This window comes from Megalobrama amblycephala, linkage group LG17 (assembly GCF_018812025.1).
Source record: "Megalobrama amblycephala isolate DHTTF-2021 linkage group LG17, ASM1881202v1, whole genome shotgun sequence".
Classification (NCBI taxonomy): Eukaryota; Metazoa; Chordata; class Actinopteri; order Cypriniformes; family Xenocyprididae; genus Megalobrama; species Megalobrama amblycephala.
The window spans coordinates 45,433,538-45,458,270 of NC_063060.1; the positions used below are offsets into that span (position 1 = coordinate 45,433,538).

General features: G+C 37.0%; 1 protein-coding gene across 3 annotated transcripts in view; it reads left to right on the forward strand.

Moving 5' to 3' along the window:
* Positions 1 to 24,733, forward strand: part of epha4b (eph receptor A4b) — a 179,083-nt gene that overhangs the window by 91,696 nt on the left and 62,654 nt on the right. For all 3 annotated transcript variants that reach the window (XR_007181069.1, XM_048164790.1, XM_048164789.1), the window contains exons 4-5: positions 17,015 to 17,170; positions 20,513 to 20,848. Coding sequence is in view for 2 of the 3 variants with exons in the window: in XM_048164790.1 (XP_048020747.1) it covers positions 17,015 to 17,170; positions 20,513 to 20,848 (492 nt within the window). In the remaining variant the exon portion in view is untranslated. The remainder of the gene's footprint in view (positions 1 to 17,014; positions 17,171 to 20,512; positions 20,849 to 24,733) is intronic.

Below are 24,733 nucleotides of genomic sequence, written 5' to 3' on the forward strand. Positions count from 1 at the left end.
TCTGGAGCTTTTCTCTCTCATCCTCCATATTTCTCTCTCGCTGTCTTTTTTGAGCGTCGTCCCATCTCCTTTCAAACAGTTGGATGCTCCTCTGTTTCCAGAGCACTTTTCACAGAGTGTTTAGAGGGGGACGGGGATGAAACAGCAGGTCTCAATCAAAGCTTGTGCTTTCTTCATTTTTATTTTTCTTCCCAGCCTGTTTAGTATTCACATCAACATTTACGGGTAGGTTTGGGGATGTGTGTGTGTGTGTGCGCCTCCTGCTGTGTCTGTCTGTCAGACTGTGACCCTGACCCCTCCAGAGCTCCTGCACTAATATTTATTTAATTTCAAATGGCCAGCACAGTGCCGAGAGGTCAGAGAGGAATAACAATCACAAACTGGCAGACGGAGACTAAAGCTTGAGCCCTGACTTCCTGTCTATCACTCCGCCTATATCTGAAGGAATCTTTTTTTTTCTAGACTTTTGGCTGATTGAAGTCTCAGTTTTTCAGCCTTTGATTTTTGTATCAATGAAACTGTTTCATAACACACACACACACACATACAGTACACTTAGCATTGCACATGTTTACACATACACCAATTAAGGATAACACTATAATAAAGACTGATTCTACAAACTCAACAAAACTAGATCATGAAAAAGATCATGTTTCTAAATATAAATGTTCTAGAACAATTTGTACCTTGGTGCCACAAGTCAAAGCAGCAATGCCTCATCCCACACGCTTCTGTCCCAGTGACTGATGGGAAATGAAGTTTAAGCGAGCCAGGAGAAACATGATGCTCCCCTTCACGGATCTAAATAATCGGAAAGGGTTTACTCAGTTTTGGGAAGATGCTCTGCTAAAATGGGGCAATGGAAACTCATGAAGGTTTTGAGGTTGAAGTTTCTTACGCGTGCGCCTGTGCATCCAATATTACGGTGTGCGTGTTTGTTTGATCATGTGTGAGAGTGTGAAGACTTGTGCTTGTTTTTCCATTACAATGTCACTCGAAGCTTGACCTGAGGATTCTGGGGTATTTCCATTCATCCCGCTGGATCACAGATGCTCAGTTTGGACATTTTAGGGGATAATCACCACATTAATTCATGACTGAACTGAGGATAAGGTGGGCAAAGGTCACAGAGAACTGCTGCGAGTTTGTGAGTAAAAAGCCATTTTTATAGCAGGATTAAGGTATGATTTTGCAGCCTAGCAAGTAGGCATGTGACGGTATCAAATGTTCACGTTGTGATTAATTACTGAAGCTTTTATCACAGTATACAGTATTATCACGATATTGAAATGAGTTGCAAAAAAAAGTTTTTGTCATAGTATAGCAGGTTTAAGAACTATTTTTGTAATAACAATGTTTAAATACAATAATACAATACACCAAAAATATATAAAGTCAAATTTTCAAACAGATTAAAATGCAGAAGAATTAGGCTATAAAGAACAACAGGAAACACTTTACAATAAGGTCTCATTAATGCATTAACTAAGATTGAGCAACAGCTACATTTGTTACAGAAAGTATTATTTTTTGTTAATGTTAGTTAAGAAACACAACTGATCATTGTTAGTTTTACCTCAGGTCCATTAAATAAGTTCTTTTGATTTTAGTAATGTTATTAAACAGTAACTAAGAAATTAACATTAACTAAGAATAATTAATGCTTTATAAGTATTTTTCATTGTCAGTTTGGTAATAAAGAATTAACATGTTAACTAATGAAGCCGTATGTCTCAGAGTTTTACTGAACAATAACAGATTATCAGAACATTTCTAATCATTAGGACATGTTGTAGCCCAGATTAAAATATAAAAATGAAAATAAATAGCCTATTAAGTATTTGGTGCTGTGATGAACAACATTGAGATTACAAAAAATGAATGGCTGTTTGAGACATTTTAAAAACTTCACTAATGCAGTTGCTTTGTTTGCTGGTTTCCGGGGTAACCGCTGCATTTCTGCTGTTCCATCAGCTGCTGTCAGAGAGTGAACGTGCACTTTCATTCAGCGCGTCTCCTTCACTCGTTCCGCGGTGTTGTGCATTTTATACGGTTGATGGGGAAAGTATTCTTAAAAGCATTATAAATATTTTAATAATTGGTAATAAATTGTTATTTACGGTATTTTGAAGTGCCCACAATAACAATATCGTGCATATTCATTATCGTGATATATCGCATTACCGGCACAAGTCTACTAGCAAGGTAACATTATCTAACATCAGCTAGCTACCTATCAAATGTTAGCTAAAATGGGATGAAATGCATAAAAAAGTGTGTGGTCATTGTTGCGCTCCATCTGATAATCTGTGCATTTGCTCTTCTGTTTGCTCTCCTTTGTTTTAGGTCTTCACCCTTTTACACACACAGCCTGAGCTGTTATTTTCCCCTTCTCTCTTTCTTTTATCATTGGCAGAGATAATTATTCAGTGACCCGTTTAGCTCAGAAAACAGCAGCCGACGAGATAAATGCATTTTGTTGAAGCGACTCCCGGGTGAATAACTGCCCTGTGCCTGATTGTGGGCCGGCTGTGGCTATTACAGAGAAAAGCCCTTAGTTCAGCTCATCTGGAGCAGGGACATGTTGATTTTCTTTTGATGCACTGCAGCGCTCAGGCTTAGCATGAAGAGGAGAGAGAAGAGTTTAAAGATGATTTTCAAAGAGTCTGTCCTCCCCTGGATGACGCAAAATCAATACCGTAGATCAGCCCGCCGGCCCACTGCCCATCAGCTGAATGAAAATGGTGAGAGAGGAAGAATCGCGGGGGTTTGTGAGGCCGTCAGCAGAGTTTCATGTTGAATTATGCTCCTCTCCATTAAAGTATCCTTTTTAGTGTATTTTAGTGCCATTTTACTATCGGCAATATCTGTTTGTGAGTGCGTGTGTGTGTGTGTGTGTGAGAGTGTGTGTTGGGTTGGGATTCACACGAGTACAAACACACACACACATGCTGAATGTACATTCATAGAACTTTATTTTACCAAGACTGAATCTTTGACACGCATGAATGAAGTAATATGAAGCACAAAAAAAAAGAAAAGGATATATAGAAATTGTACTTAATTGGCATTAAGTTAAATATTTATTTTTAGTCATTTCCATAATGCCATATAAAACAACTTATAATCAGTGATATGATCTCATGTGTATGTGCATATTTATAAGGTGTGTTATGTTTTTTTTTAATACATTATGAATATTTATGTATTTACTAAATTAATTATTTTATATTATAAACTATATATCAATATTTACTTTAAAATTCATTAGTAACTGATTATATTATATTATGTATACATTATAATTATAATGTTTTTATAATTATAGCAGTTTAATTATTTGTATTATTGTTTTTATTTTATTTATTGTATTATATATAAACATATTATATAACATATTATATATAAAGTATTTTACATTAATATTAATTTTAAAATTAATTAATAGTTGATATTTTTATTATTATATAAAAATTATTACTATATTTTATTTATATTCATAGCAGTTTAATTATTTTTATTGTATTTATTTTTATTATATATAAACATTATATAATATATTATATATATTATATATAAAGTTTTTTATATTAATATTTATTTTATTTTTGTTGTTAAAATATTTTTGTTGTTATTATTATATTATATTATATTATATTATATATAAATTAGCATGATCATTTTTTATTTATAATTATAGCAATTTTATTATATATATATATATATATATATATATATATATATATATATATATATATATATATATATATATATATATATATATATATATATATATATATATATAAATTAAATTGAGTATTTATACTTTATATATTTATACTTATATAAAGAGCACTTGAATATGATTGTGTGTGTGGCCTCCTCATATTTATAATTATAATAATTAAATTATTTGTAATTTTTATTTATTTTTAATTATATATACTTCTATAAAGAGCACTTGGATATGACTTTGTGTGGCCTCCTCATATTTATAATTATAGCAATTTAATTATTTGTATTTTTTTTTATTTTAATATTTTTTTTTTTAATTATATACACTTCTATAGAGAGCACTTGAATATGAGTGTGTGTGGCCCTCTCGTCTGAGGTTCGATGAGTCATGGTGTCTGAGCTGTCCTCTTCACAGCTGATTGGCAGACTGCCGTCTCTCCCTCCGAGAGAAGCTAGAGGAGGGAAATAAGGAGAGGGAATGAGGAGGAGCGGCATGGGGATTTGGTTTGCTTCGGTGCTTATTAGGATTTAGCCCTGATTTGGGCTCTTATGGGGAAAGAAGGCACTCAGGTTGCATTTAGCCAAGCTGTGAATGTCTCCATTTGGCCTCCAGAGCTTTAGCTCAGTGCTTGCTAACCGGGCAAAACATTTCAGGTCACAGTTTTCTTTTATGTAACCCCCGAGGAGAGCTCACAACCCTGATGAGGTAACAGCTGTAGACAATATACAGATCAGAAGTTTCCAGAAGGTGCAATAAGAGCTGGTAAATGCCAGAGCGATTTTAGAAATTAATTGAAAGTGTGACTAGGCATACATGATGTTAAATGAAGGAAGGAGAGTTTATACCCAACCTGGAACCTCATCACAGGAATCCTAATCTGTAGAAAAAAAAAGTTTTAATAAAAATTAAAAATGTTAAAAGTTATTTATTTTATGCAAGACCGAGCTGTTTTATGGATCACTATTATGGATCACAAAAATGAAAATTCTGTCATCACCCTCACGTGTTTTTTATTTTATTTTATTTTATTTTATTTTATTTTATTTTATTTTATTTTATTTTTTATTTTATTTTATTTTATTTTATTTATTTTATTTTGTTTTATTTTATTTATTTATTTTTTTATTTTATTTTATTTTATTTTATTTTATTTTATTTTTTATTTTATTTTATTTTATTTTATTTTATTTTATTTTATTTTATTTTATTTATTTTATTTATTTTTTATTTTTTATTTTTATTTTATTTTATTTTATTGATCACTATTAAAGGGATAGTTCACACAAAAATTAAATTTTTGTAATAATTTACTCACCCTCATGTTGTGCCAAACCTGTATGACTTTCTTTCTTCTGTGGAACACAAAAGTAGACATTTGTCTATAAAATGGAAAATAATGGGGTCCAAAACAATATTGTTTGAAATCAAAACACTTTTTTTACAAAATTTATTTTTTTGTGTGTGTGTACATGATTACAGAATTTTCCTTTTTTGCTTGAACTGTCACATTAATAGGTATTCATAAAACAGATAGTTTTGATTGGATGAGCTGTAATTTTTGAATTTTGATCAAACTATCTCTTTGCAGCCTTTCACGGCGCTAAAAGCCAAGGTTTGTGAACTGCTAATTGTGTTTGTTCTAGGTTGTTAGTTTCTATGTTCCTGTACAGGAAGTGCAGCTAATTATGCTGTCGCTACAGCGGTCCACACATGCACGGTATTGTTCCGAAACGTTAACGGCACATCTGTCATAGGCATCAAAAGCCGAGAGGAAAACAAAGGGATTTGGTTTTACATCTCACTCCCCTACGCCACCCTCATTCCTGCAGATATCCGTCTGCTCCTTTGTCTGCCAGATACTCTCTACTCTCTCATGACAAATGAGGCCTGTCATTGTTTAGAGCCCTTCAGGAACAGCTCCTTATGTCAATGTCCAACTCTAATACGTTCGGGGAATGGTTTTATGAAATCATAAACAGTAAATGGAGATACAGGTAGTGAAGGCAACCGCCAGCGAATGACAAAAAGAGTTCCTGGAAATCTAACACTAGCCGGCATTGAAATTGAATCCCTTTATCTCTCCGACGTTTATTAGAGGCAGGAACAATTGTATGCCATGTTTTTCATATCCTGAGATTTGAATGCGATTTGCGCCGAGCCTGGCTGATACAGTCCAGTTGTTTCTTCTTAAATAACATTAGCACCTGTGTTGCATTGCCTTTTGAAGGATATCAGTGACTAAGCCGTCTTTTCATTAGAGCTCAAAGGTTGTGCGCTCAAGTGCATTTTGTGCCGTGATCAGATAGTTGTAATGGCCTGACCCATGTTTCCTCTGTATATGATATAGCAGAATGTGGAGGAAGTTACGAGGAAGTGGTTGTGTTTATGAGCTGAATGTCCTCGACCCCTACGGTGGCCCCTCAGGCTTTAAGACAAGTCAAATCCCATTATCTCCCACCCTGTGTCTATTGATGCTTTCCGTATTGAAGTTCAATAGCGAGGTTGTACGTAATCCCATAGAAACATTCTGCTTAAGGGAGGGGATTATTAAATGAGAGAGTTATCTTAAAATGACACTGCCCTGATGACCTCAGAGGCCAGTCACATGACTCTCTCTCTCTCCAGGCTATGAGGAGATGTTCAGAGTGGCACACAACCCTTTTTATATAAATTAGTATTCAGTGTGTATGCTATGCGGTATGCATAATATAAAAATGCAAATAAAAATAACACTGCATATAATCTTTTCTGTACAAATTAAATAAATGTTAATCCTTATTAAAGCTACAAAAAAAGTTTGATCAACATTAAAAACACAGACAGCAGCAGGAATATTAGGCTGCTGTCACTTTAAGAGCTGCACGGATCCAATATACTGATACGCATGCATTGTCTTTCTCTACTGTTTACATTCACTTAAGCCATAACCGACTATGTTTACTACGAAACTTCTCACACAGCGCACAAGTTCTCTTTCAGTCCTTCTTGTGTTTGAATGCCTAAATGGGCAAGGCTTGAAAACGTGTGCAAATTCATAAACTTGCGTGACCATGTCGGGACACTGACAGTTCCTTCAACTGTCTGGAACATCTTTCATGCTAAAAGGCACATCTGCATCCGCCATGTTAAGCACTGAATGAATGACAGGGTCCCCGCTGTCGCGCAAGGTAAATAAGAGGATGACATATAGTGGAGAACACCTCTGATTGGCCATTGAGTTCACAAGCTCAATAGATATATCTGTGATTGGCTATCAACGGTCTAAAAACATGTTTAAAATAGACATCTTTGACACTCTTACACAAATACACACGGGAGCGTTTGAAAGCAGGCATTTATCTGCGGATGCGTCTATCAGCAGGTATATTAATGTCTTTTTACAACATGTTTTTGAAGCATTGATCATTGTAGCCAATCACAGACATATCTGTTAAGCATGTGAACTCAATGGCCAATCAGAGACATATCTGTTGAGCGTGTGAACTCAATGGCCAATCAGAGACGTATCTGTTGAGCGTGTGACCTCAATGGCCAATCAGAGACGTATCTGTTGAGCGTGTGACCTCAATGGCCAATCAGAGACGTATCTGTTGAGCATGTGAACTCAATGGACAATCACAGACGTATCTGTTGAGCACATGAACTCAATGGACAATCACAGACGTATCTGTTGAACACATGAACTCAATGGACAATCAGAGACATATCTGTTGAACACATGAACTCAATGGCCAATCACAGACGTATCTGTTGAGCACATGAACTCAATGGCCAATCACAGACATATCTGTTGAACACATGAACTCAATGGCCAATCACAGACGTATCTGTTGAGCACATGAACTCAATGGCCAATCACAGACATATCTGTTAAGCATGTGAACTCAATGGCCAATCAGAGACATATCTGTTGAGCGTGTGAACTCAATGGCCAATCAGAGACGTATCTGTTGAGCGTGTGACCTCAATGGCCAATCAGAGACGTATCTGTTGAGCATGTGAACTCAATGGACAATCACAGACGTATCTGTTGAGCACATGAACTCAATGGACAATCACAGACGTATCTGTTGAACACATGAACTCAATGGCCAATCAGAGACATATCTGTTGAACACATGAACTCAATGGCCAATCACAGACGTATCTGTTGAGCACATGAACTCAATGGCCAATCACAGACATATCTGTTGAACACATGAACTCAATGGCCAATCACAGACGTATCTGTTGAGCACATGAACTCAATGGCCAATCACAGACATATCTGTTGAACACATGAACTCAATGGCCAATCACAGACGTATCTGTTGAGCACATGAACTCAATGGCCAATCACAGACATATCTGTTGAGCATGTGAACTCAATGGCCAATCACAGACATATCTGTTGAACACATGAACTCATTGGCCAATCACAGACATATCTGTTGAGCACATGAACTCAATGGCCAATCACAGACATATCTGTTGAACACATGAACTCAATGGCCAATCACAGACATATCTGTTGAACACATGAACTCATTGGCCAATCACAGACATATCTGTTGAACACATGAACTCAATGGTCAATCACAGACGTATCTGTTGAGCATGTGAACTCAATGGCCAATCACAGACATATCTGTTGAACACATGAACTCATTGGCCAATCACAGACATATCTGTTGAGCACATGAACTCAATGGCCAATCACAGACATATCTGTTGAGCATGTGAACTCAATGGCCAATCACAGACATATCTGTTGAACACGTGAACTCAGTGGCCAATCAGAGTTGTTTGAGAATCCGCTCAACAGTGCTCAAAGTGCTAGGGGGAAATGCTGGCATTGTCACATTTTTAAAATTTTAGTACCGACTTGGTACCCAAGTCAACGCTATGTTTAATGGTTTTAGTTAACAATAGCAGCACTGCTAAAACAGCATGTCTGTTACACTACAGACTAGAGACAAAATAGTGTCAAAAATTTCACTAGTGCATCAGAAGTGATGACTGAATTTGTCATTTCCAGTGTGGGTGTGTTTAGAGAAAAGCTTATCTTGAGCCCTGTATAGAGTGTCTTCATCCATTTTCTTTCCCTGTGTGTTTGTGGGCAATCAGATGGACCCTCATCCTCCACCATGAGTGTGATGTGCACGTCCTGATATCACATGATGCAGTAACACCAGCTCTTAGAGCTCCGTCTGTGAGGCTCCACACAGCCTTATCACACACAGACCAGGAAGCAACTCACTGCTGGTGATTACCTACCATTGTGTGTGTGTGTGTGTGTGTGTGTGTGTGTGTGTGTGTGTGTGTGTGTGTGTGTGTGTGTGTGTGTGTGTGTGTGTGTGTGTGTGTGTGTGTGTGTGTGTGTGTGTGTGTGTGTGTGTGTGTACTCCAGTAATGATGTCATCCTCCAGGATGTAATTCACAGTTATCTAGGAGTGTGTGATTTCTATTTCTCTGCCCGAGGTAGCGAGAGGCACCGAGACACCTCCGCTGGTATATTCTCTCTCTCACACACACTTGTTTAGCCTGGGGACCAGGTTTTGCTTTCTCGGGATGTGATTGTATTTCATATGAATTTCACACTTGTTGGGGAAAAAACCCTAGCATATCCTTGACTGTTGTGGAAAGAGTTTGACTGACACATCCATATTCTACAGAGGTTTTAGACCCATTTGCTCATTGCTAGCCATCGGATTGCTGCTGCGATTTTCCATGCTTACCTTTCAGCAGCAGTTCACTTGTTATAAAAAAGCAGTGAATTAGCAGCAGTCGTACATTATTTGGGACAAAAAAAATTGGCTGAGATGTGCGTGCACTTGTCTTCACCATCCAAATAACATTGTCTTTATTAATGCTGATGCGAGGTATAGCGTTATTGAGGAGGCGTGGGTCGTACTAGAGCACTGTTTACTTACTGTCATTCCTTTAAAAAGACAAACGCAGACTGATGCATTATGTATGAGCACAGCGACGGCTGTGGGGTTTGTAATTTTCGGTCTTGCGAATTTGTTCTCTAGCCGAACAAAGGCCAGTAATTGAAAAATGCACACCTCTGCTTTGACGTCTGATTGGATAAAGAGGGATGTTGTTGAAATCTGTTCTGCCTGTTTACTGCTGTGATAGCCAATTAGCACGGGAAAATTTGTTTAGATTATAATCAGTGATACATGGATGCGATGTGACAGCGTTGCAGTCGGATAGCCCGAACGGGTCATACTTCATCAGGGACGTACGTTGGGTTGTCAGGTCCGGTTTGACTTTTGTATAAGAGATGGAGGAAGTGAATCAGGATATGTAGATGAAAATGGAGAATTATTCATTTTGTAATTTATTACTCACTTGACTGTTGACTATGATATCAGTACTGCTGAGATCAGACATTTCATGTTCATTAAATAGATGCATACACTTAACATAAATCTTGCTTTATTTCTTTCCCATCTTTCAGATATTCTCTCTTTTTCCCCCTTCAAGCATTATTATAACACAGCACACAATTATCGAACATCATAAAACGCTCTCGCCATAAAATATTTGAGCAATGCCGTAATCAAATTCCACGGATGACCGCTGCTCGGTAAATTAAAATGACGATTATGTTTGTCTCATAAACAACGTTGTCTCGCGAGTGGATCGTTTTCATCAGCTCTCACCTCCCCAAAGCATTGCGTTTTTTTTCTGTCTCTTATGTTCAGGAATTATATCTAAAAGCTATTGATTGCCATAAACAAAGAGCGGGAGTCAGATGGGTATGAATTTTTAATGGGGCAAACCTGCTGGAGATATCCGAGATGTAGATTTCTGTAGCATTCGCTTCCCCTTGTCTTTTGATTTACTCTCCGAGTTAGAGAGGGTGCAGCACTTTATGCTTCCTCAGACTTACCTCTGCAGTCAGAATACTTAAATATTGAAAAATCTCTTTGTTGTGATGCATGATGCCTGAGCTGTCTTACACAAGAAGCTTAGCAAAGATTTGGGGGTCCCATGTGTACCACCTCCCCTAATGTTTGTAAGGTAGTGAGTTGCACATAATAAAACATCTACATCTCAAGTGATACAGGTTCTACTTTTCACTATCATTAACGGGTAATATCAAGTATGACTAAATTGTAAGTTATTCCACTGATAAGAGACATTCATTTGTGCCTTGTCATTAGTGTCGGACTACAGTAGATTCAGGTGGTAGTTCTGGTTTCTTTCTGGGATCACACTGTGGATGGCTATTTGGGTCTTTCTCCATGTAGGACTTGACTGCGATGCACACACACTTTCTCTCTCTAACGCTTCAAAAGGGAACACAGTGGCTCAAAGAAATCACCCCCAAAAGTTGTCTGTACTGAAGTCGAAATATAGATCAGAGTAGTCCTACAGGCTTTAGTCAGGCTTTATGCAGCTTATTGAATATTATTAGGATGAAAACAAGGCTGTGAGGGATACACTTAAGTCTTTGCAATGGCATGTGATATATAAAGGTTCTAGATCATGTCATTTCACAACTCTGATATTTTGTTGACATTTCTTTCTACTGAAAGTTCTTTAGAAAGATTTCCTCCACTGAATAATTGGTATGTTTTTAAACAGTACAATCCTTTGAACGCACTGTACATCTGTCCCTCACAATCTCATTTTCATTCCTGTCAATCAATCCATCCATCCATCCACCCATCCATCCATCCATCCATCCATCCATATGGCGCTACCCTAAGTAGTCAATCAATCAATCAATCAATCAATATGGCGCTACCCTAAGTAGCCAAGTAGTCAATCAGTCAATCAGTCAATCAATCAATCAATCAATCAATCAATCAATCAATAAATCAATCAATCAATCTAGCATTACCCTAAGTAGTCAATCAATCAATCAATCAATCAATCAATATGGCGCTACCCTAAGTAGCCAAATAGTCAATCAGTCAGTCAGTCAATCAATCAATCAATCAACCAATCAATCAATCAATCAATCAATCAATCAATCAATCAATCAATCAATCAATCAATCAATCAATCAATCACTATGGCACTACCCTAAGTAGGATGTTCTCAAAATTCATTTTAAACAGCAATCTAAAACGCTCAATTAGCTGTTACATCTCTCTGTATATCCTCAGGGCTTTATTTATTAAGTAAAATATTTATTATATTGACATATTTGTTATTTGTTTTTAATACATTTTATAAATGTATTTTATAAATCACTGCAGGTAAAAATCTTAAAGCTAAAAAGAAGTCTATTCCCTGCTTGCTTGCTTTATTTATTTTAACATTATAAATGTATCATTAATGAATTATTTTTAAAGCACTGCAGAAGAAAACAATCTTAGAAAAACTAGTAGACAACTATTGGATAACTAGTCAGCCATCCTGACCCTTCTCTTTCCCTCACATGAAAATTATGCTGTTGGGAAGAATTATACTCAAATAGTACTTATATCATTAATTCTGTCAAACACTGCCATTCAAATAAACATCAGGCTTCCCTGAGCCTTATGACTCCACTATGAGCAATTTCTAGTGTTTCACTCTTGCTTGAAATTATTTGTATTGAATATAATTTGTTTTTGGCTGAATGAACAAATTATTAAATCTTCGGCCCAGTCATATTATTTTCACTGCTTGAGTTCAGCATGTACAACTGGAATGTTTGCGGTAAAGCTGAGTCTTTGAAAGTCATCTAAACAGATGCTGGAGGTCAAAGACTTCTTCTCTCAGAAACACTTTGAAAGACTTTCAAAGATTGGTACGCGGAAGGGAATTTCCTGTGGCCTGTGTGTGTTTGCTTCAGATTGTGTGTGTGTTTGTGTGGTCAGGCTGCCTGTGTGTTCTGATATACCGCTGTGGACCGGTGCCAGGAAGAAACAGCCAGGCAACCCTCATCAGCAGGCCAAAACTCTCCCGTACAGCGGCATGGTGCCCAGCCTTCACCCCAGACGCTCCGCTTCTGATTAGGCTTTCTAAGAGCACAGCCCTACTCATCTCTGTTTCTGTCTCGCTCCTTCTCTTTCTAGCCGCTACAACCCAACAAAAGGCCCAGCACACTCGAGACTAGCACACTCTTGAACCTAATTTGAATCTGTTTGTTTGGACTATTTAGGAGGCCATGAAATGTCCCATTTGGCAGACTTTTCATTTCAATCAGAAAACTGAAATGGGATTGTGTGGTGTAGTGGTTACGACTCCAGGGGTGGGATTTGGTATTTGGACTATTTAGTTCTACTCTAATAAAATTGGTGCTATCAATGCTGTGGTTTAGTAGTGCCTCGCTAACGGTTCATCTCAATGAACATGTTCAAGTATTGATTCTAGTTACTGAGAGCAGAGATCTGGAAGGCATGTGTTCATCTAGGGAGAGTGTTGTACAAAAAAAAGAAGAAAAAAAAAAAAGATTAAGACCATAGCCTAGTGGTTAGCACCAGTGTTGGCGAAATTACTTTTGCTGTCAAACTACTAAAGTTTAAATTCATACATTAAAGTTCAATCTATTTCTGAATGCATGTTATTGATCTTATTGTGAATGATTCATCTATGCATATTTTATTTATAAAACGAATAAAAAATTTGGTGTGACACCCTGATGAAGGCAAAACTAGCCACAATGCGTAGGTATGCAGACTGTGCACTTGTCACGTGTTTTAACATTTAGCCATGATGAAATAAAGGCTTTTAAAATACTTTTTCTATAAGATTCGAGTGTCTTGGACCATTCTTAATTTTACGAGTTGAACTATCCCTTGCACCCAAAGAGCACCGGAACTCCCAGCCCGTGCAGCATTTCATTTTCATTCTTTGCTTTGATACTTTTAGAATACTTTTGACCTTACTTTTATCTTTAACTTGTTTATTACATAGATTGTAATAGGATAATCTTGTACTGAGGTGATATAAAATGCAAAGAGAAAAAAAAATGTTGAAAATTTGTCATCAATTTTAATTTAAAAATAAAAACATTCAATCGGATCACAAGTGGACAACGCTAAATACAGGTGTAAACAGGGTGTAAAGCGTTTTGAGCTTGTCCACTTTCGGTCACGTCCAGAGGTAGCTGAATACGCATTCGACCGGATTGCTTTCGTAGTGTAGACGCTCATACGGTCGAATGTGTTCAAACAGCCACAAAAGTCTACTCTCCGTCTACTGACCTAATACATAAACATAATGGGAAGAGCTCTACCCAGACGGGATTTAAACTTTGTCGGCGGAAGACCCAAGTTTAGTTTGAAGACAAAAAAATGTACCAAGCACAATGTTCTCTCACCATTCCTGATTTTTAACACACACTCACATCATCCAGCTGGTCTTGCAGCTGTCAGAGCAGAAACGAAAGCTGCTGCTTTTTCCTTCGTCTGTGTGCACGTTCATATGTAAATTGTGCATGCTTATTGCATCCATTCGATCGAAAGATCTTAAAAAACCCATACATTTACCCGCCCATAGACCCTCCCTTGTGGTTGAAAGTGAAAAATGCTTTGAAATGTTGAGCTGTGTTGCTCATGCAGGAGATGCATGTGTCATTACCCATCAAATAACAACAATAGCAAAACAAAAAAGAGTGAACCTGATGACTCCCATGTTATAAAGAGACAGTGGACACATTGCACATTGTGTTTCTATTCTTGTTTTTTAGAGGAACAGCAAGACAGCAGCGATTGATGTGAGAATGCACAGGAGCCGAGGTGTAGATTGGATCGTGGCCGTGCAGGGTTAGCCTGCCGCTCTCTGCTAGGTGTGGATTTATGGGCGAGCAGAGGAGCTGCAGGCCTTGATTAAATCTGTGACCTTCACCACTCACACAGGCAATCAAGGCGAGGATAAATTCATCATTGCATTGATCCATCAATTGAATTGCGTTTCCGACACTAGCGATGGCTTGACCTCGGCGGCCGGCAGGATTGTCTAATTTGCTCGCGGTGCAGATTGCTAACGCTCTCGCCTTAACTGCACCATGAATTTACGTCTCTACCCCTGAGACGAGGCGCACCATCACGAACCACCTCCCTCCCGCCAACATCCCCTCGACGAGTAAAGCAATCAAATAAATATGCCCTTTCCAATTCATTAACATTCACACGGGCCTCCAAATTTACATATATTAGAATATGCCGAAGCCCTTTGTGGTGTTTTATTGGTGCCTTGAGCTAGAGTGAGGCTAACACTATGCTAAAGTCATACTCGCCACCTTCTTCTACGCGCTTGTGTTTGTGTGAACACTTCGCATTTGTAGTTGGGTAAAAGGCTGACTTCTTCCTCACGTATTTCAGCGGCTCCTCAGAGGAGCCGAGAAATTGGGTCATCCATTGGGGCTCTGAGGCAAACAAATGAATGCGAGAGGCAGATGTGAAGAAGATGGAAAGGAGACAGAGAGATAAATAGAAAAGAGAAAGCGAACTGTTTTCCTCCTCAGAAATGGCCTTGTTTTTGGAGAGGAGAGTCATGTTCTCCGGTTTGTAAACATAATCATGGTGCACTCTGAGGCAGGGAAATGTTGGAATTTGAATCCAGGTCTCAAGGATGTGTTTTGGTTTTGTGAAGTCCTTTAGGGACGCTCTGCTACAAGAAACTATTTGTAATCCCTGCACTCGGGCTCGTTTTTCTGCAATGGTTATTTAAGTCCGTGTTGACTGACCCATTTTTACAGAACAAGGGATGTTGTAACAACTCTGAAAAAGAAGAAAGGAATGTCTATTTTACAGAAATAACTGTTTTTAAACAGGTTTCTCAAAGGTTGTCTGCCACCGGTAAGACAAACAACTAGTTCCGCTTCAGTCTCATCCTATTAGCTTCTGATGACTGCTGATTTTTGATGTTTTGTTCTGCTGGTCATGTGTGGACATTAGAGGTGAATCTGAAGGACCACCTTGGTCAATCTGGTAGATCCTCTTTAAAAACTAGTCAGCTGTTGCTGATTTGACTTGTTTGGTTTTGTTTTGTGTTTTTTGTTAGGGGTTCAAGTGTGGAGCACTGAAACACTATTGTAATTGTTACATTTTCCATGGATCAGCATTCTCCCCTAAAAGTGAGCAGGCAGACCAAAAACTTTGAGGGCTGGTAGTACTCAGACCATCTACAACGCCACCAAGGCTCACCCCGATCAGCCTGACGGGGTGCTACAGCAAAAGAACGAAAGTGCCCATAACTCCTAAACCATTAGGCATAGGCTCAAGTGTCTTATACAGTTTAAATCCTTGGCTTGGATTCAATTGTCGTTCTTGGCGAACTTTTGGGGTATTTTGGAATTTTTTTAAAAAACTACTTTTGCTAACTAGTCCTAGGTTTTTTGCCCGATCGGAACAAACCAAAGCAGCAAGATTCTCTGGAGTCTGATTGTCAATAAGTATCAAAAAATTAGAAATTTCGTTTCACGGTCTCTGTAAGGGCCCCCAAAATGTTTGAAGTGGGCGGAGACACTGTTACTAAAATGGCTATAACTCATGAACGGAATGAGATATTTTCACCAATCTTGGCACACCTATGTAAGAGCTCATTCTGTGGTTGCATGCAAAAGGATGTGGCGACTGGCCACTTGGTGGTGCTATAACATGGAAAAAAATTAAACATGGCTATAATTTTCAACTACTTGAAAATTGGCATGAAATGTCTTTGTCCAAGGTGCCAAGACTGCCTTTGAGGACATTCAAGTATCCCAAAAAACATGGCCGGTGGTGGCCAATGAAATTTGAGCAGCTATCAGACAATGTTTACAAAGGCTGATTGGAACGAAACTCACTTGGCCTGTTTGACTCACAACCCTAGAGGCCTGTGAGAAATTCAAAAGAAATCGGCCACCGGGGGGCGCCTTTGTGTTTTTCACGTGTGTAAAGGATTGTATATCGTGCAATTTTTCGCACATGTCCACGACATTCATACCACATGGTAGAACTCCTTATTCTGAGCAAATTTGCCCCTAGGACCGCCGCTGTCCATCAAATCATTAAATATTGGAAATTATTTCAAATGCCAATTTTGGCGAACTAGTCCTAGGTTTTTGGCTCAACCTCGAAAGCAGTTAAAAAGCTTTTAAAATCATATATTTCCTTTGGTAAATTGCCTGTATTTGCAAATGGTCTTTTCCATCTATGATCTAAGAGGTTACATGCATGCTAAATAAAACATATTTTTTTCACAAGTGCTTACCTGCCTTAAAGCACTTGAACCCCGTTAATTGCTGCTTGCAGCTATATTTTTGTTTTGCTTTATTTATTTATTTATTTGTGTTTAGATTTCTAGGAGTGCTCTATAAGACTGTATGTCTAACCTTTTGGTCTTCTTGTCTCTGTCTTGCAGCCTGCCGGCCAGGCACCTACAAGGCCTCTTCCATGGATGCCTACTGCACCAAGTGTCCTCCTCACAGCTTCTCCCATCAGGAGGAAGCCTCGGAGTGTTCCTGCGAGAAGGGGTTTTACAGAGCTGACATGGACCCGCGCTCAATGGCCTGCACCCGTGAGTGATCCAGCACTACAGCCATACATCTGTGTTAGATAGATCATGCATGAATGTTGATAGGCAGAGAGATCTGAACTGATGGACAGCGGGAGGTAATTATGAATACTTGAATGTACAGTATAAGTGTATGGATAAATGGATTGATGTGTGGATGGATGCATGGATGGATGGATTAACTGATGGAAAAGGGTAAATGGATAGGTGGATGCATGGATGGATTAAATGATGGAAAGTTGGTTGAATGGATAGTTCTAAGTATGCATGGATGGACAGGTGGATGGATGGAGGACAGAGAGTTTATAAGAGGAGGCTGGAGGCTGTTTTCCTTATTTATTCTTATAGACTGGGCTTAGTACATTTTCACCTTCATCACTGTCTCATCATCATACATCACGTCAGATTGGACGTTTAGCTCTGCGTTTACAAGACTGGTGAGGTCACCTTATGTAGACCCGGAGAGTGAGTCATTACCTATATATATCTGTGTGTGTGCCCTGGGGTATGAAGGGCGGAAGAAAGAACGAGAGAAATGAACAAGAAAGAAAGGAAAGAGAAGGAATATGACAGATCCTAATTAAAGGACTCATTCATCTGATAAAGCAAATCATGCATGCAGCTAAACATATGGATCTACTTAATGACCTTCAGTTGTAGTACATCACACACACACTTACACACAAACTCACCTCCCACCCCAAACACACACACACACTGCTTACTTAATGTAATGATAAAATAAATTAGGGCAACAGCAGAGAAATGAGACTGTTTATACAGTATATGAAAATCATGTGCCAGGAAATAAAAATGATGTGCTAATGTGATTACTGAATCACACACACATGCATGTGAACAACATCCTAGTTTATGCACATGTTTGTTTGTTTGTTTGTTTGTTTGTTTGTTTGTTTACCTCAAATGAGACTATGCATTTTTTATGCTCATTTTGAATATTTAATTAAAGGGTTAGTTCACCCAAAAATGAAAATTTTGTCTCACCCTCATGTCGTTTCACACCCGTAAGACCTTCGTTCATCTTCAGAACACAAATTAAGATATTTTTGATGAAATCCGATGGCTCAGTGAGGCCTGCATTAAGATAATTAACACTTTCAATGCCCAGAAAACTACTAAAGACATATTTAAACAGTTCGTGTGATTACAGTGGTTCAACCATAATTTTATGAAGAGACAAGAATATTTTTGTGCACCAAAAAAAATAAATAAATAAACGACTTGATTCAACGATATCTAATGATGTGTGATTTCAAAACACTGCTTCATGAAGCTTTACGAATCTTTTGTTTCGAATCAGTGGTTCAGAGCGCGTATCAAACTGCCAAAGTCACGTGAACCATTAAAATTCTGAAACGTTTCGAAACCCTTATTATGTAACGAAGCTGAAAATCACGTTTACTGAAATCACGTGACTTTGGCAGTTTGATACATGAAGTATTCTCGTCGCTTCATAACATGAAGGTTGAACCACTGAAGTCACATGAACTGTTTTGAATATGTCTTTAGTAGCTTTCTGGGCATTGAAAGTGTTAATTATCTTGCTGTCAATGGAGTAATTATCTGTCAATTTTCATTTTTGGGTGAACTAACCCTTTAATGTTGAAAATGGCTGTGTTTCTTAATATTTTTGTGAGTTCAAAAGAACAGCATGCATTTCAAACAGAAATCTCTATATCTTTTAATTATCTTTATTCACACAAAGTTCAACTGAACTTAATCAGTGCCTTATTTTTAACCCTTAAAAGGCCACACTGTCTTTAATCTCAGTGACTGGGATGAACTTTAGGTTGTGCAACATATAGACTTCATCCACAGGTGACCGCAAACACGCACACGCACTGATCTGTGTCCCAGAGGAACCCTCCCTTTCCACCAGCTAGTAGATCTGGTGAAATGTCATCACCACAGACATTTAAACTCCTCCACCCTGATCCCTGGTTTCCTCTGCTTCATTTGCTCTCTCTATCCAGAAAACTCTCTCACAGACTCTTCAAACTCTCTGAGCAGTGAAAGCAGCCTTCACTCTCTAGGAATAGAGATGAGCGGGTTTGATTACTGAGGCTTTGCAAAAACAGTTTGTGTCCATGTGGAATATCTTCCTTTTCTTATGGGTGTGTTTTCATCTCACACACTCATATGAGAACCGTTTCAATGACAGACACCCTGCGGAGTGTAGTAGTGTTAAAAAACCTTTAGTTGTGCGCAGAAAACACCCCGTGGCAGCACTATCCAGCGCCCTGTACCCTGCTCAGTCCCTCCTCTCATTATCATGCCCTCCTTCCATGGCCTCGGATCAATGCTATCCCTAATGCACTGCAGCAAGGCAATATGGGAAGCATTCAGCGTTAAAGCTCCAGCAAAATAGTACCAGAGCACCCCTAGGTTTTCCTTCATATTTATTTGCTGCGCAGTATGAGTTTCCTGTTTCTTGTTGGCAAAAACGTGAAGAAAAGTGCAGGAGAAGTTGCTCAACTGTAAGGGCTGTTTTATGAAAAGTGCTTGCTAGATTTGGCATTGACTAAGTCATTATTTTTATATTTTTAATTGTTAATATTATATATATATAAAAATATGTATGCACAAATGAAATGTTCCAGATTTTGTGTATGTATAGATATATATATGACAAATTAAATGATATTGATATTAATTGATTAATATTAATTGTTCACACTTTAGTTTAGGGTCAAATTCTCACTATTAACTATGACTTTTGCCTCAATAAACTCCTAATTACTCCTAAATACTAATAAACAGTCAATATCCTAGTAATATGCATGCTAATAAGCAACTACTTAATACTGAGAACTGGACCCTAAACTAAAGTGTTACCAAATATATGACACATTTCTTTAGAGAAATAATATATTAATATTTAAATATAGACATGTACAAGATGTTTTCAATTAAAGACATTTATCTATCAATTTCTATAGAGAGATTGAATAGGATTTTTACTTCTGGAACTGAACTGTTCCAGTTGTTTTGAATGCATAAATGTGATTTATTTGAGTCCTGTGATCTGCCAGTCTAACACATGGAGCAAACACTGGGCTGAAGATTGTGTTAGTATTAGCTATATTACCAAGTGACAAATAAATCTGAGCCAAAATACCATTTGATTGTATAGACTTTGACATCATAAAGTATCGGAAGTGTTTTATCCTCCTTTTAAAAGCTGATAAACCTATTTGTTTTGCCTTTTGAGGCCATTTTTTGTGTCACACTGGTGTAGATTCATACAAACTCAATTCCCTCTCTAGAACAAACTGAATTAAAAGCAAACTCTTTATTTCTGTATTTTCTCTTTTTCTCTCCCAGGGCCTCCATCTGCAGCCGAGAACCCCATCTCCACCCTAAACGACACCTCTGTGACACTGGAGTGGAGTCCTCCGAGAGACAGCGGCGGGCGAGGAGACGTCACGTACAGCGTCCACTGCAGGAAGTGCGCCGGCGACGGCAAGACATGCAGCCCCTGCAGCAACAGTGTCCATTTCATACCTAGACAGTTTGGCCTCTCGATCCCTAAAGTGTTGATCACGGATCTGCTGTCCAACACCAACTACACCTTCAGCATCGAGGCGGTGAACGGGGTGTCCGATCTGAGCCCGACGCCTAAACAACAAGTCACTGTCAACATCACCACCAGTCAGACAGGTAGAGTGCGTCTCTCTTCTGTGGTCATTTTGAAATGTTGCATTGTGCTTGGTAAGGAAGCTTGTTTCTGCCACTCAATAAAAAATAAAAAATGTATAATTGTGACTTTTTATCTCAGAATTGTGAGACATAAACTCGTAATTCTGTGAAAAAAAAAAAGAAAAATCATTCTTTTTTTCCTCAGAATTGGACTTTATGATTGCGAGTTTATATCTTCACAATTGGGAGAAAAAAGTCATAATTGCGAGAAAAAAAGTCATAATTGCGAGAAAAAAGTCATAATTGCGAGTTTATATCTCAATTCTGAGAAAAGATGTAAACTCCAATTAAGAGAAAAAAGTCAGAATTGCAAGAAAAAAAAGTCATAATTGCGAGAAAAAAAGTCATAATTGCGAGAAAAAAGTCATAATTGCGAGTTTATATCTCAATTCTGAGAAAAGATGTAAACTCCAATTAAGAGAAAAAAGTCATAATTGCGAGAAAAAAAAGTCATAATTGCGAGAAAAAAGTCATAATTGCAAGTTTATATCTCGCAATTGGGAGAAAAAAGTCACAATTGCGAGAAAAAAAGTCATAATTGCGAGTAAAAAAGTCATAATTGCGAGAAAAAAAGTCATAATTGCGAGAAAAAAGTCATAATTGCGAGTTTATATCTCAATTCTGAGAAAAGATGTAAACTCCAATTAAGAGAAAAAAGTCAGAATTGCGAGAAAAAAAAGTCATAATTGCGAGAAAAAAGTCATAATTGCGAGAAAAAAAGTCATAATTGCGAGAAAAAAGTCATAATTGCGAGAAAAAAGTCATAATTGCGAGAAAAATGTCATAATTGCGAGTTTATATCTCAATTCTGAGAAAAGATGTCAACTCTAATTAAGAGAAAAAAGTCAGAATTGCGAGAAAAAAAAGTCATAATTGCGAGAAAAAAAGTCATAATTGCGAGAAAAAAAGTCATAATTGCGAGAAAAAAGTCATAATTGCGAGTTTATATCTCAATTCTGAGAAAAGATGTAAACTCCAATTAAGAGAAAAAAGTCAGAATTGCGAGAGAAAAAAGTCATAATTGCGAGAAAAAAGTCATAATTGCGAGAAAAAAAGTCATAATTGCGAGAAAAAAGTCATAATTGCGAGAAAAAAGTCATAATTGCGAGAAAAATGTCATAATTGCGAGTTTATATCTCAATTCTGAGAAAAGATGTCAACTCTAATTAAGAGAAAAAAGTCAGAATTGCGAGTTTATATCTCGCAATTGGGAGAAAAAAGTCATAATTGCGAGAAAAAAAGTCAAAATTTCAAATTTATATCGCAATTGGGAGAAAAAAGTCAGAATTGCGAGAAAAAAAGTCAAAATTTCAAATTTATATCTCGCAATTGGGAGAAAAAAGTCACAATTGCGAGAAAAAAAGTCATAATTGCGAGAAAAAAAGTCATAATTGCGAGAAAAAAGTCATAATTGCGAGAAAAATTTCATAATTGCGAGTTTATATCTCAATTCTGAGAAAAGATGTCAACTCTAATTAAGAGAAAAAAGTCAGAATTGCGAGTTTATATCTCGCAATTGGGAGAAAAAAGTCATAATTGCGAGAAAAAAAGTCAAAATTTCAAATTTATATCTCGCAATTGGGAGAAAAAAGTCAGAATTGCGAGAAAAAAAGTCAAAATTTCAAGTTTATATCTCGCAATTGCAAGAAAAAAAGTCAGAATTGCAAGTTTATATTTCACAATTGTGAGAAAAAGTCAGAATTTCAAGTTTATATCTCGCAATTGCGAGAAAAAGTCAGAATTGCGATAAAGTCAGAATTGCGAGTTTATATCTCAGTTGTGAGAAAAAAGTCAGAATTACACGTATATATTTCGCAATTGCAAGAAAAAAGTCAAAATTGCGAGAAAAAGTCAGAATTATGAGTTTATATCACAATTGTAAGAAAAGTCAGAATTACATGTTTATATTTCACAATTGCGAGAAAAAAAGTTAGAATTGCGAAAAAAAGTCAGAATGGAGAGTTTATATCTCAATTCTGAGAAAAGATGTAAACTCCAATTAAGAGAAAAAAGTCAGAATTGCAAGAAAAAAAAAGTCATAATTGCAAGAAAAAAAGTCATAATTGCGAGAAAAAAGTCATAATTGCGAGTTTATATCTCAATTCTGAGAAAAGATGTAAACTCCAATTAAGAGAAAAAAGTCATAATTGCGAGAAAAAAAAGTCATAATTGCGAGAAAAAAGTCATAATTGCAAGTTTATATCTCGCAATTGGGAGAAAAAAGTCACAATTGCGAGAAAAAAAGTCATAATTGCGAGTAAAAAAGTCATAATTGCGAGAAAAAAAGTCATAATTGCGAGAAAAAAGTCATAATTGCGAGTTTATATCTCAATTCTGAGAAAAGATGTAAACTCCAATTAAGAGAAAAAAGTCAGAATTGCGAGAAAAAAAAGTCATAATTGCGAGAAAAAAAGTCATAATTGCGAGAAAAAAAGTCATAATTGCGAGAAAAAAGTCATAATTGCGAGTTTATATCTCAATTCTGAGAAAAGATGTAAACTCCAATTAAGAGAAAAAAGTCAGAATTGCGAGAAAAAAAAGTCATAATTGCGAGAAAAAAGTCATAATTGCGAGAAAAAAAGTCAAAATTTCAAATTTATATCTCGCAATTGGGAGAAAAAAGTCACAATTGCGAGAAAAAAAGTCATAATTGCGAGAAAAAAAGTCATAATTGCGAGAAAAAAGTCATAATTGCGAGAAAAATGTCATAATTGCGAGTTTATATCTCAATTCTGAGAAAAGATGTCAACTCTAATTAAGAGAAAAAAGTCAGAATTGCGAGTTTATATCTCGCAATTGGGAGAAAAAAGTCATAATTGCGAGAAAAAAAGTCAAAATTTCAAATTTATATCTCGCAATTGGGAGAAAAAAGTCAGAATTGCGAGAAAAAAAGTCAAAATTTCAAGTTTATATCTCGCAATTGCAAGAAAAAAAGTCAGAATTGCAAGTTTATATTTCACAATTGTGAGAAAAAGTCAGAATTTCAAGTTTATATCTCGCAATTGGGAGAAAAAGTCAGAATTGCGATAAAGTCAGAATTGCGAGTTTATATCTCAGTTGTGAGAAAAAAGTTAGAATTACACGTATATATTTCGCAATTGCAAGAAAAAAGTCAAAATTGCGAGAAAAAGTCAGAATTATGAGTTTATATCACAATTGTAAGAAAAGTCAGAATTACATGTTTATATTTCACAATTGCGAGAAAAAAAGTTAGAATTGCGAAAAAAGTCAGAATGGAGAGTTTATATCTCACAATTCTGAGAAAGTCGGATTTGTGATAAAAAGTCGCAATTACCTTTTTTATTTTTTATTTCATTGTGGAAACAAGCTTCCATATGGTAGCCCCGCCCACAATGAAATCTGATTGGTTCAAAAATCTAGCATCAAATATATTGAGATTGTCTGAAATCGTCACTTTGTGCAGCATTTTGCTTCCAGTGAGGACTGATAAATTATTCAACGTGTCGGACCTGGTTTGGATGCGATGTCACACTTTGAATGCCAAAGCCGGCTCAACGCTACACTTTGATAAACAGAAAACCAACATGCCGGAGGCAATTGCTTTTTTTCTGTGAAGAGGTCCTCATTAGATTTCCATAAACAAAACACACTCCAAATATGATTTGAAGGAATTTTTGTAGTCAACATGTGCGAGTCTTTGTTTCAAGAGAGGTAAACAACGTCTTTTTTTTCTGTTTTTCTCCTCTTCTCATTCAAAATGTTATGCATCCCGAACCTTTACGCTGACAGTGAAGGTTATCTTTTTTTATTCAATGAGATCTCTCAAAACTCTCCAGTGTTTGACAGCCCTTGCGTCTCTGTGCGTTTTGTCTTTGTGATGCATCA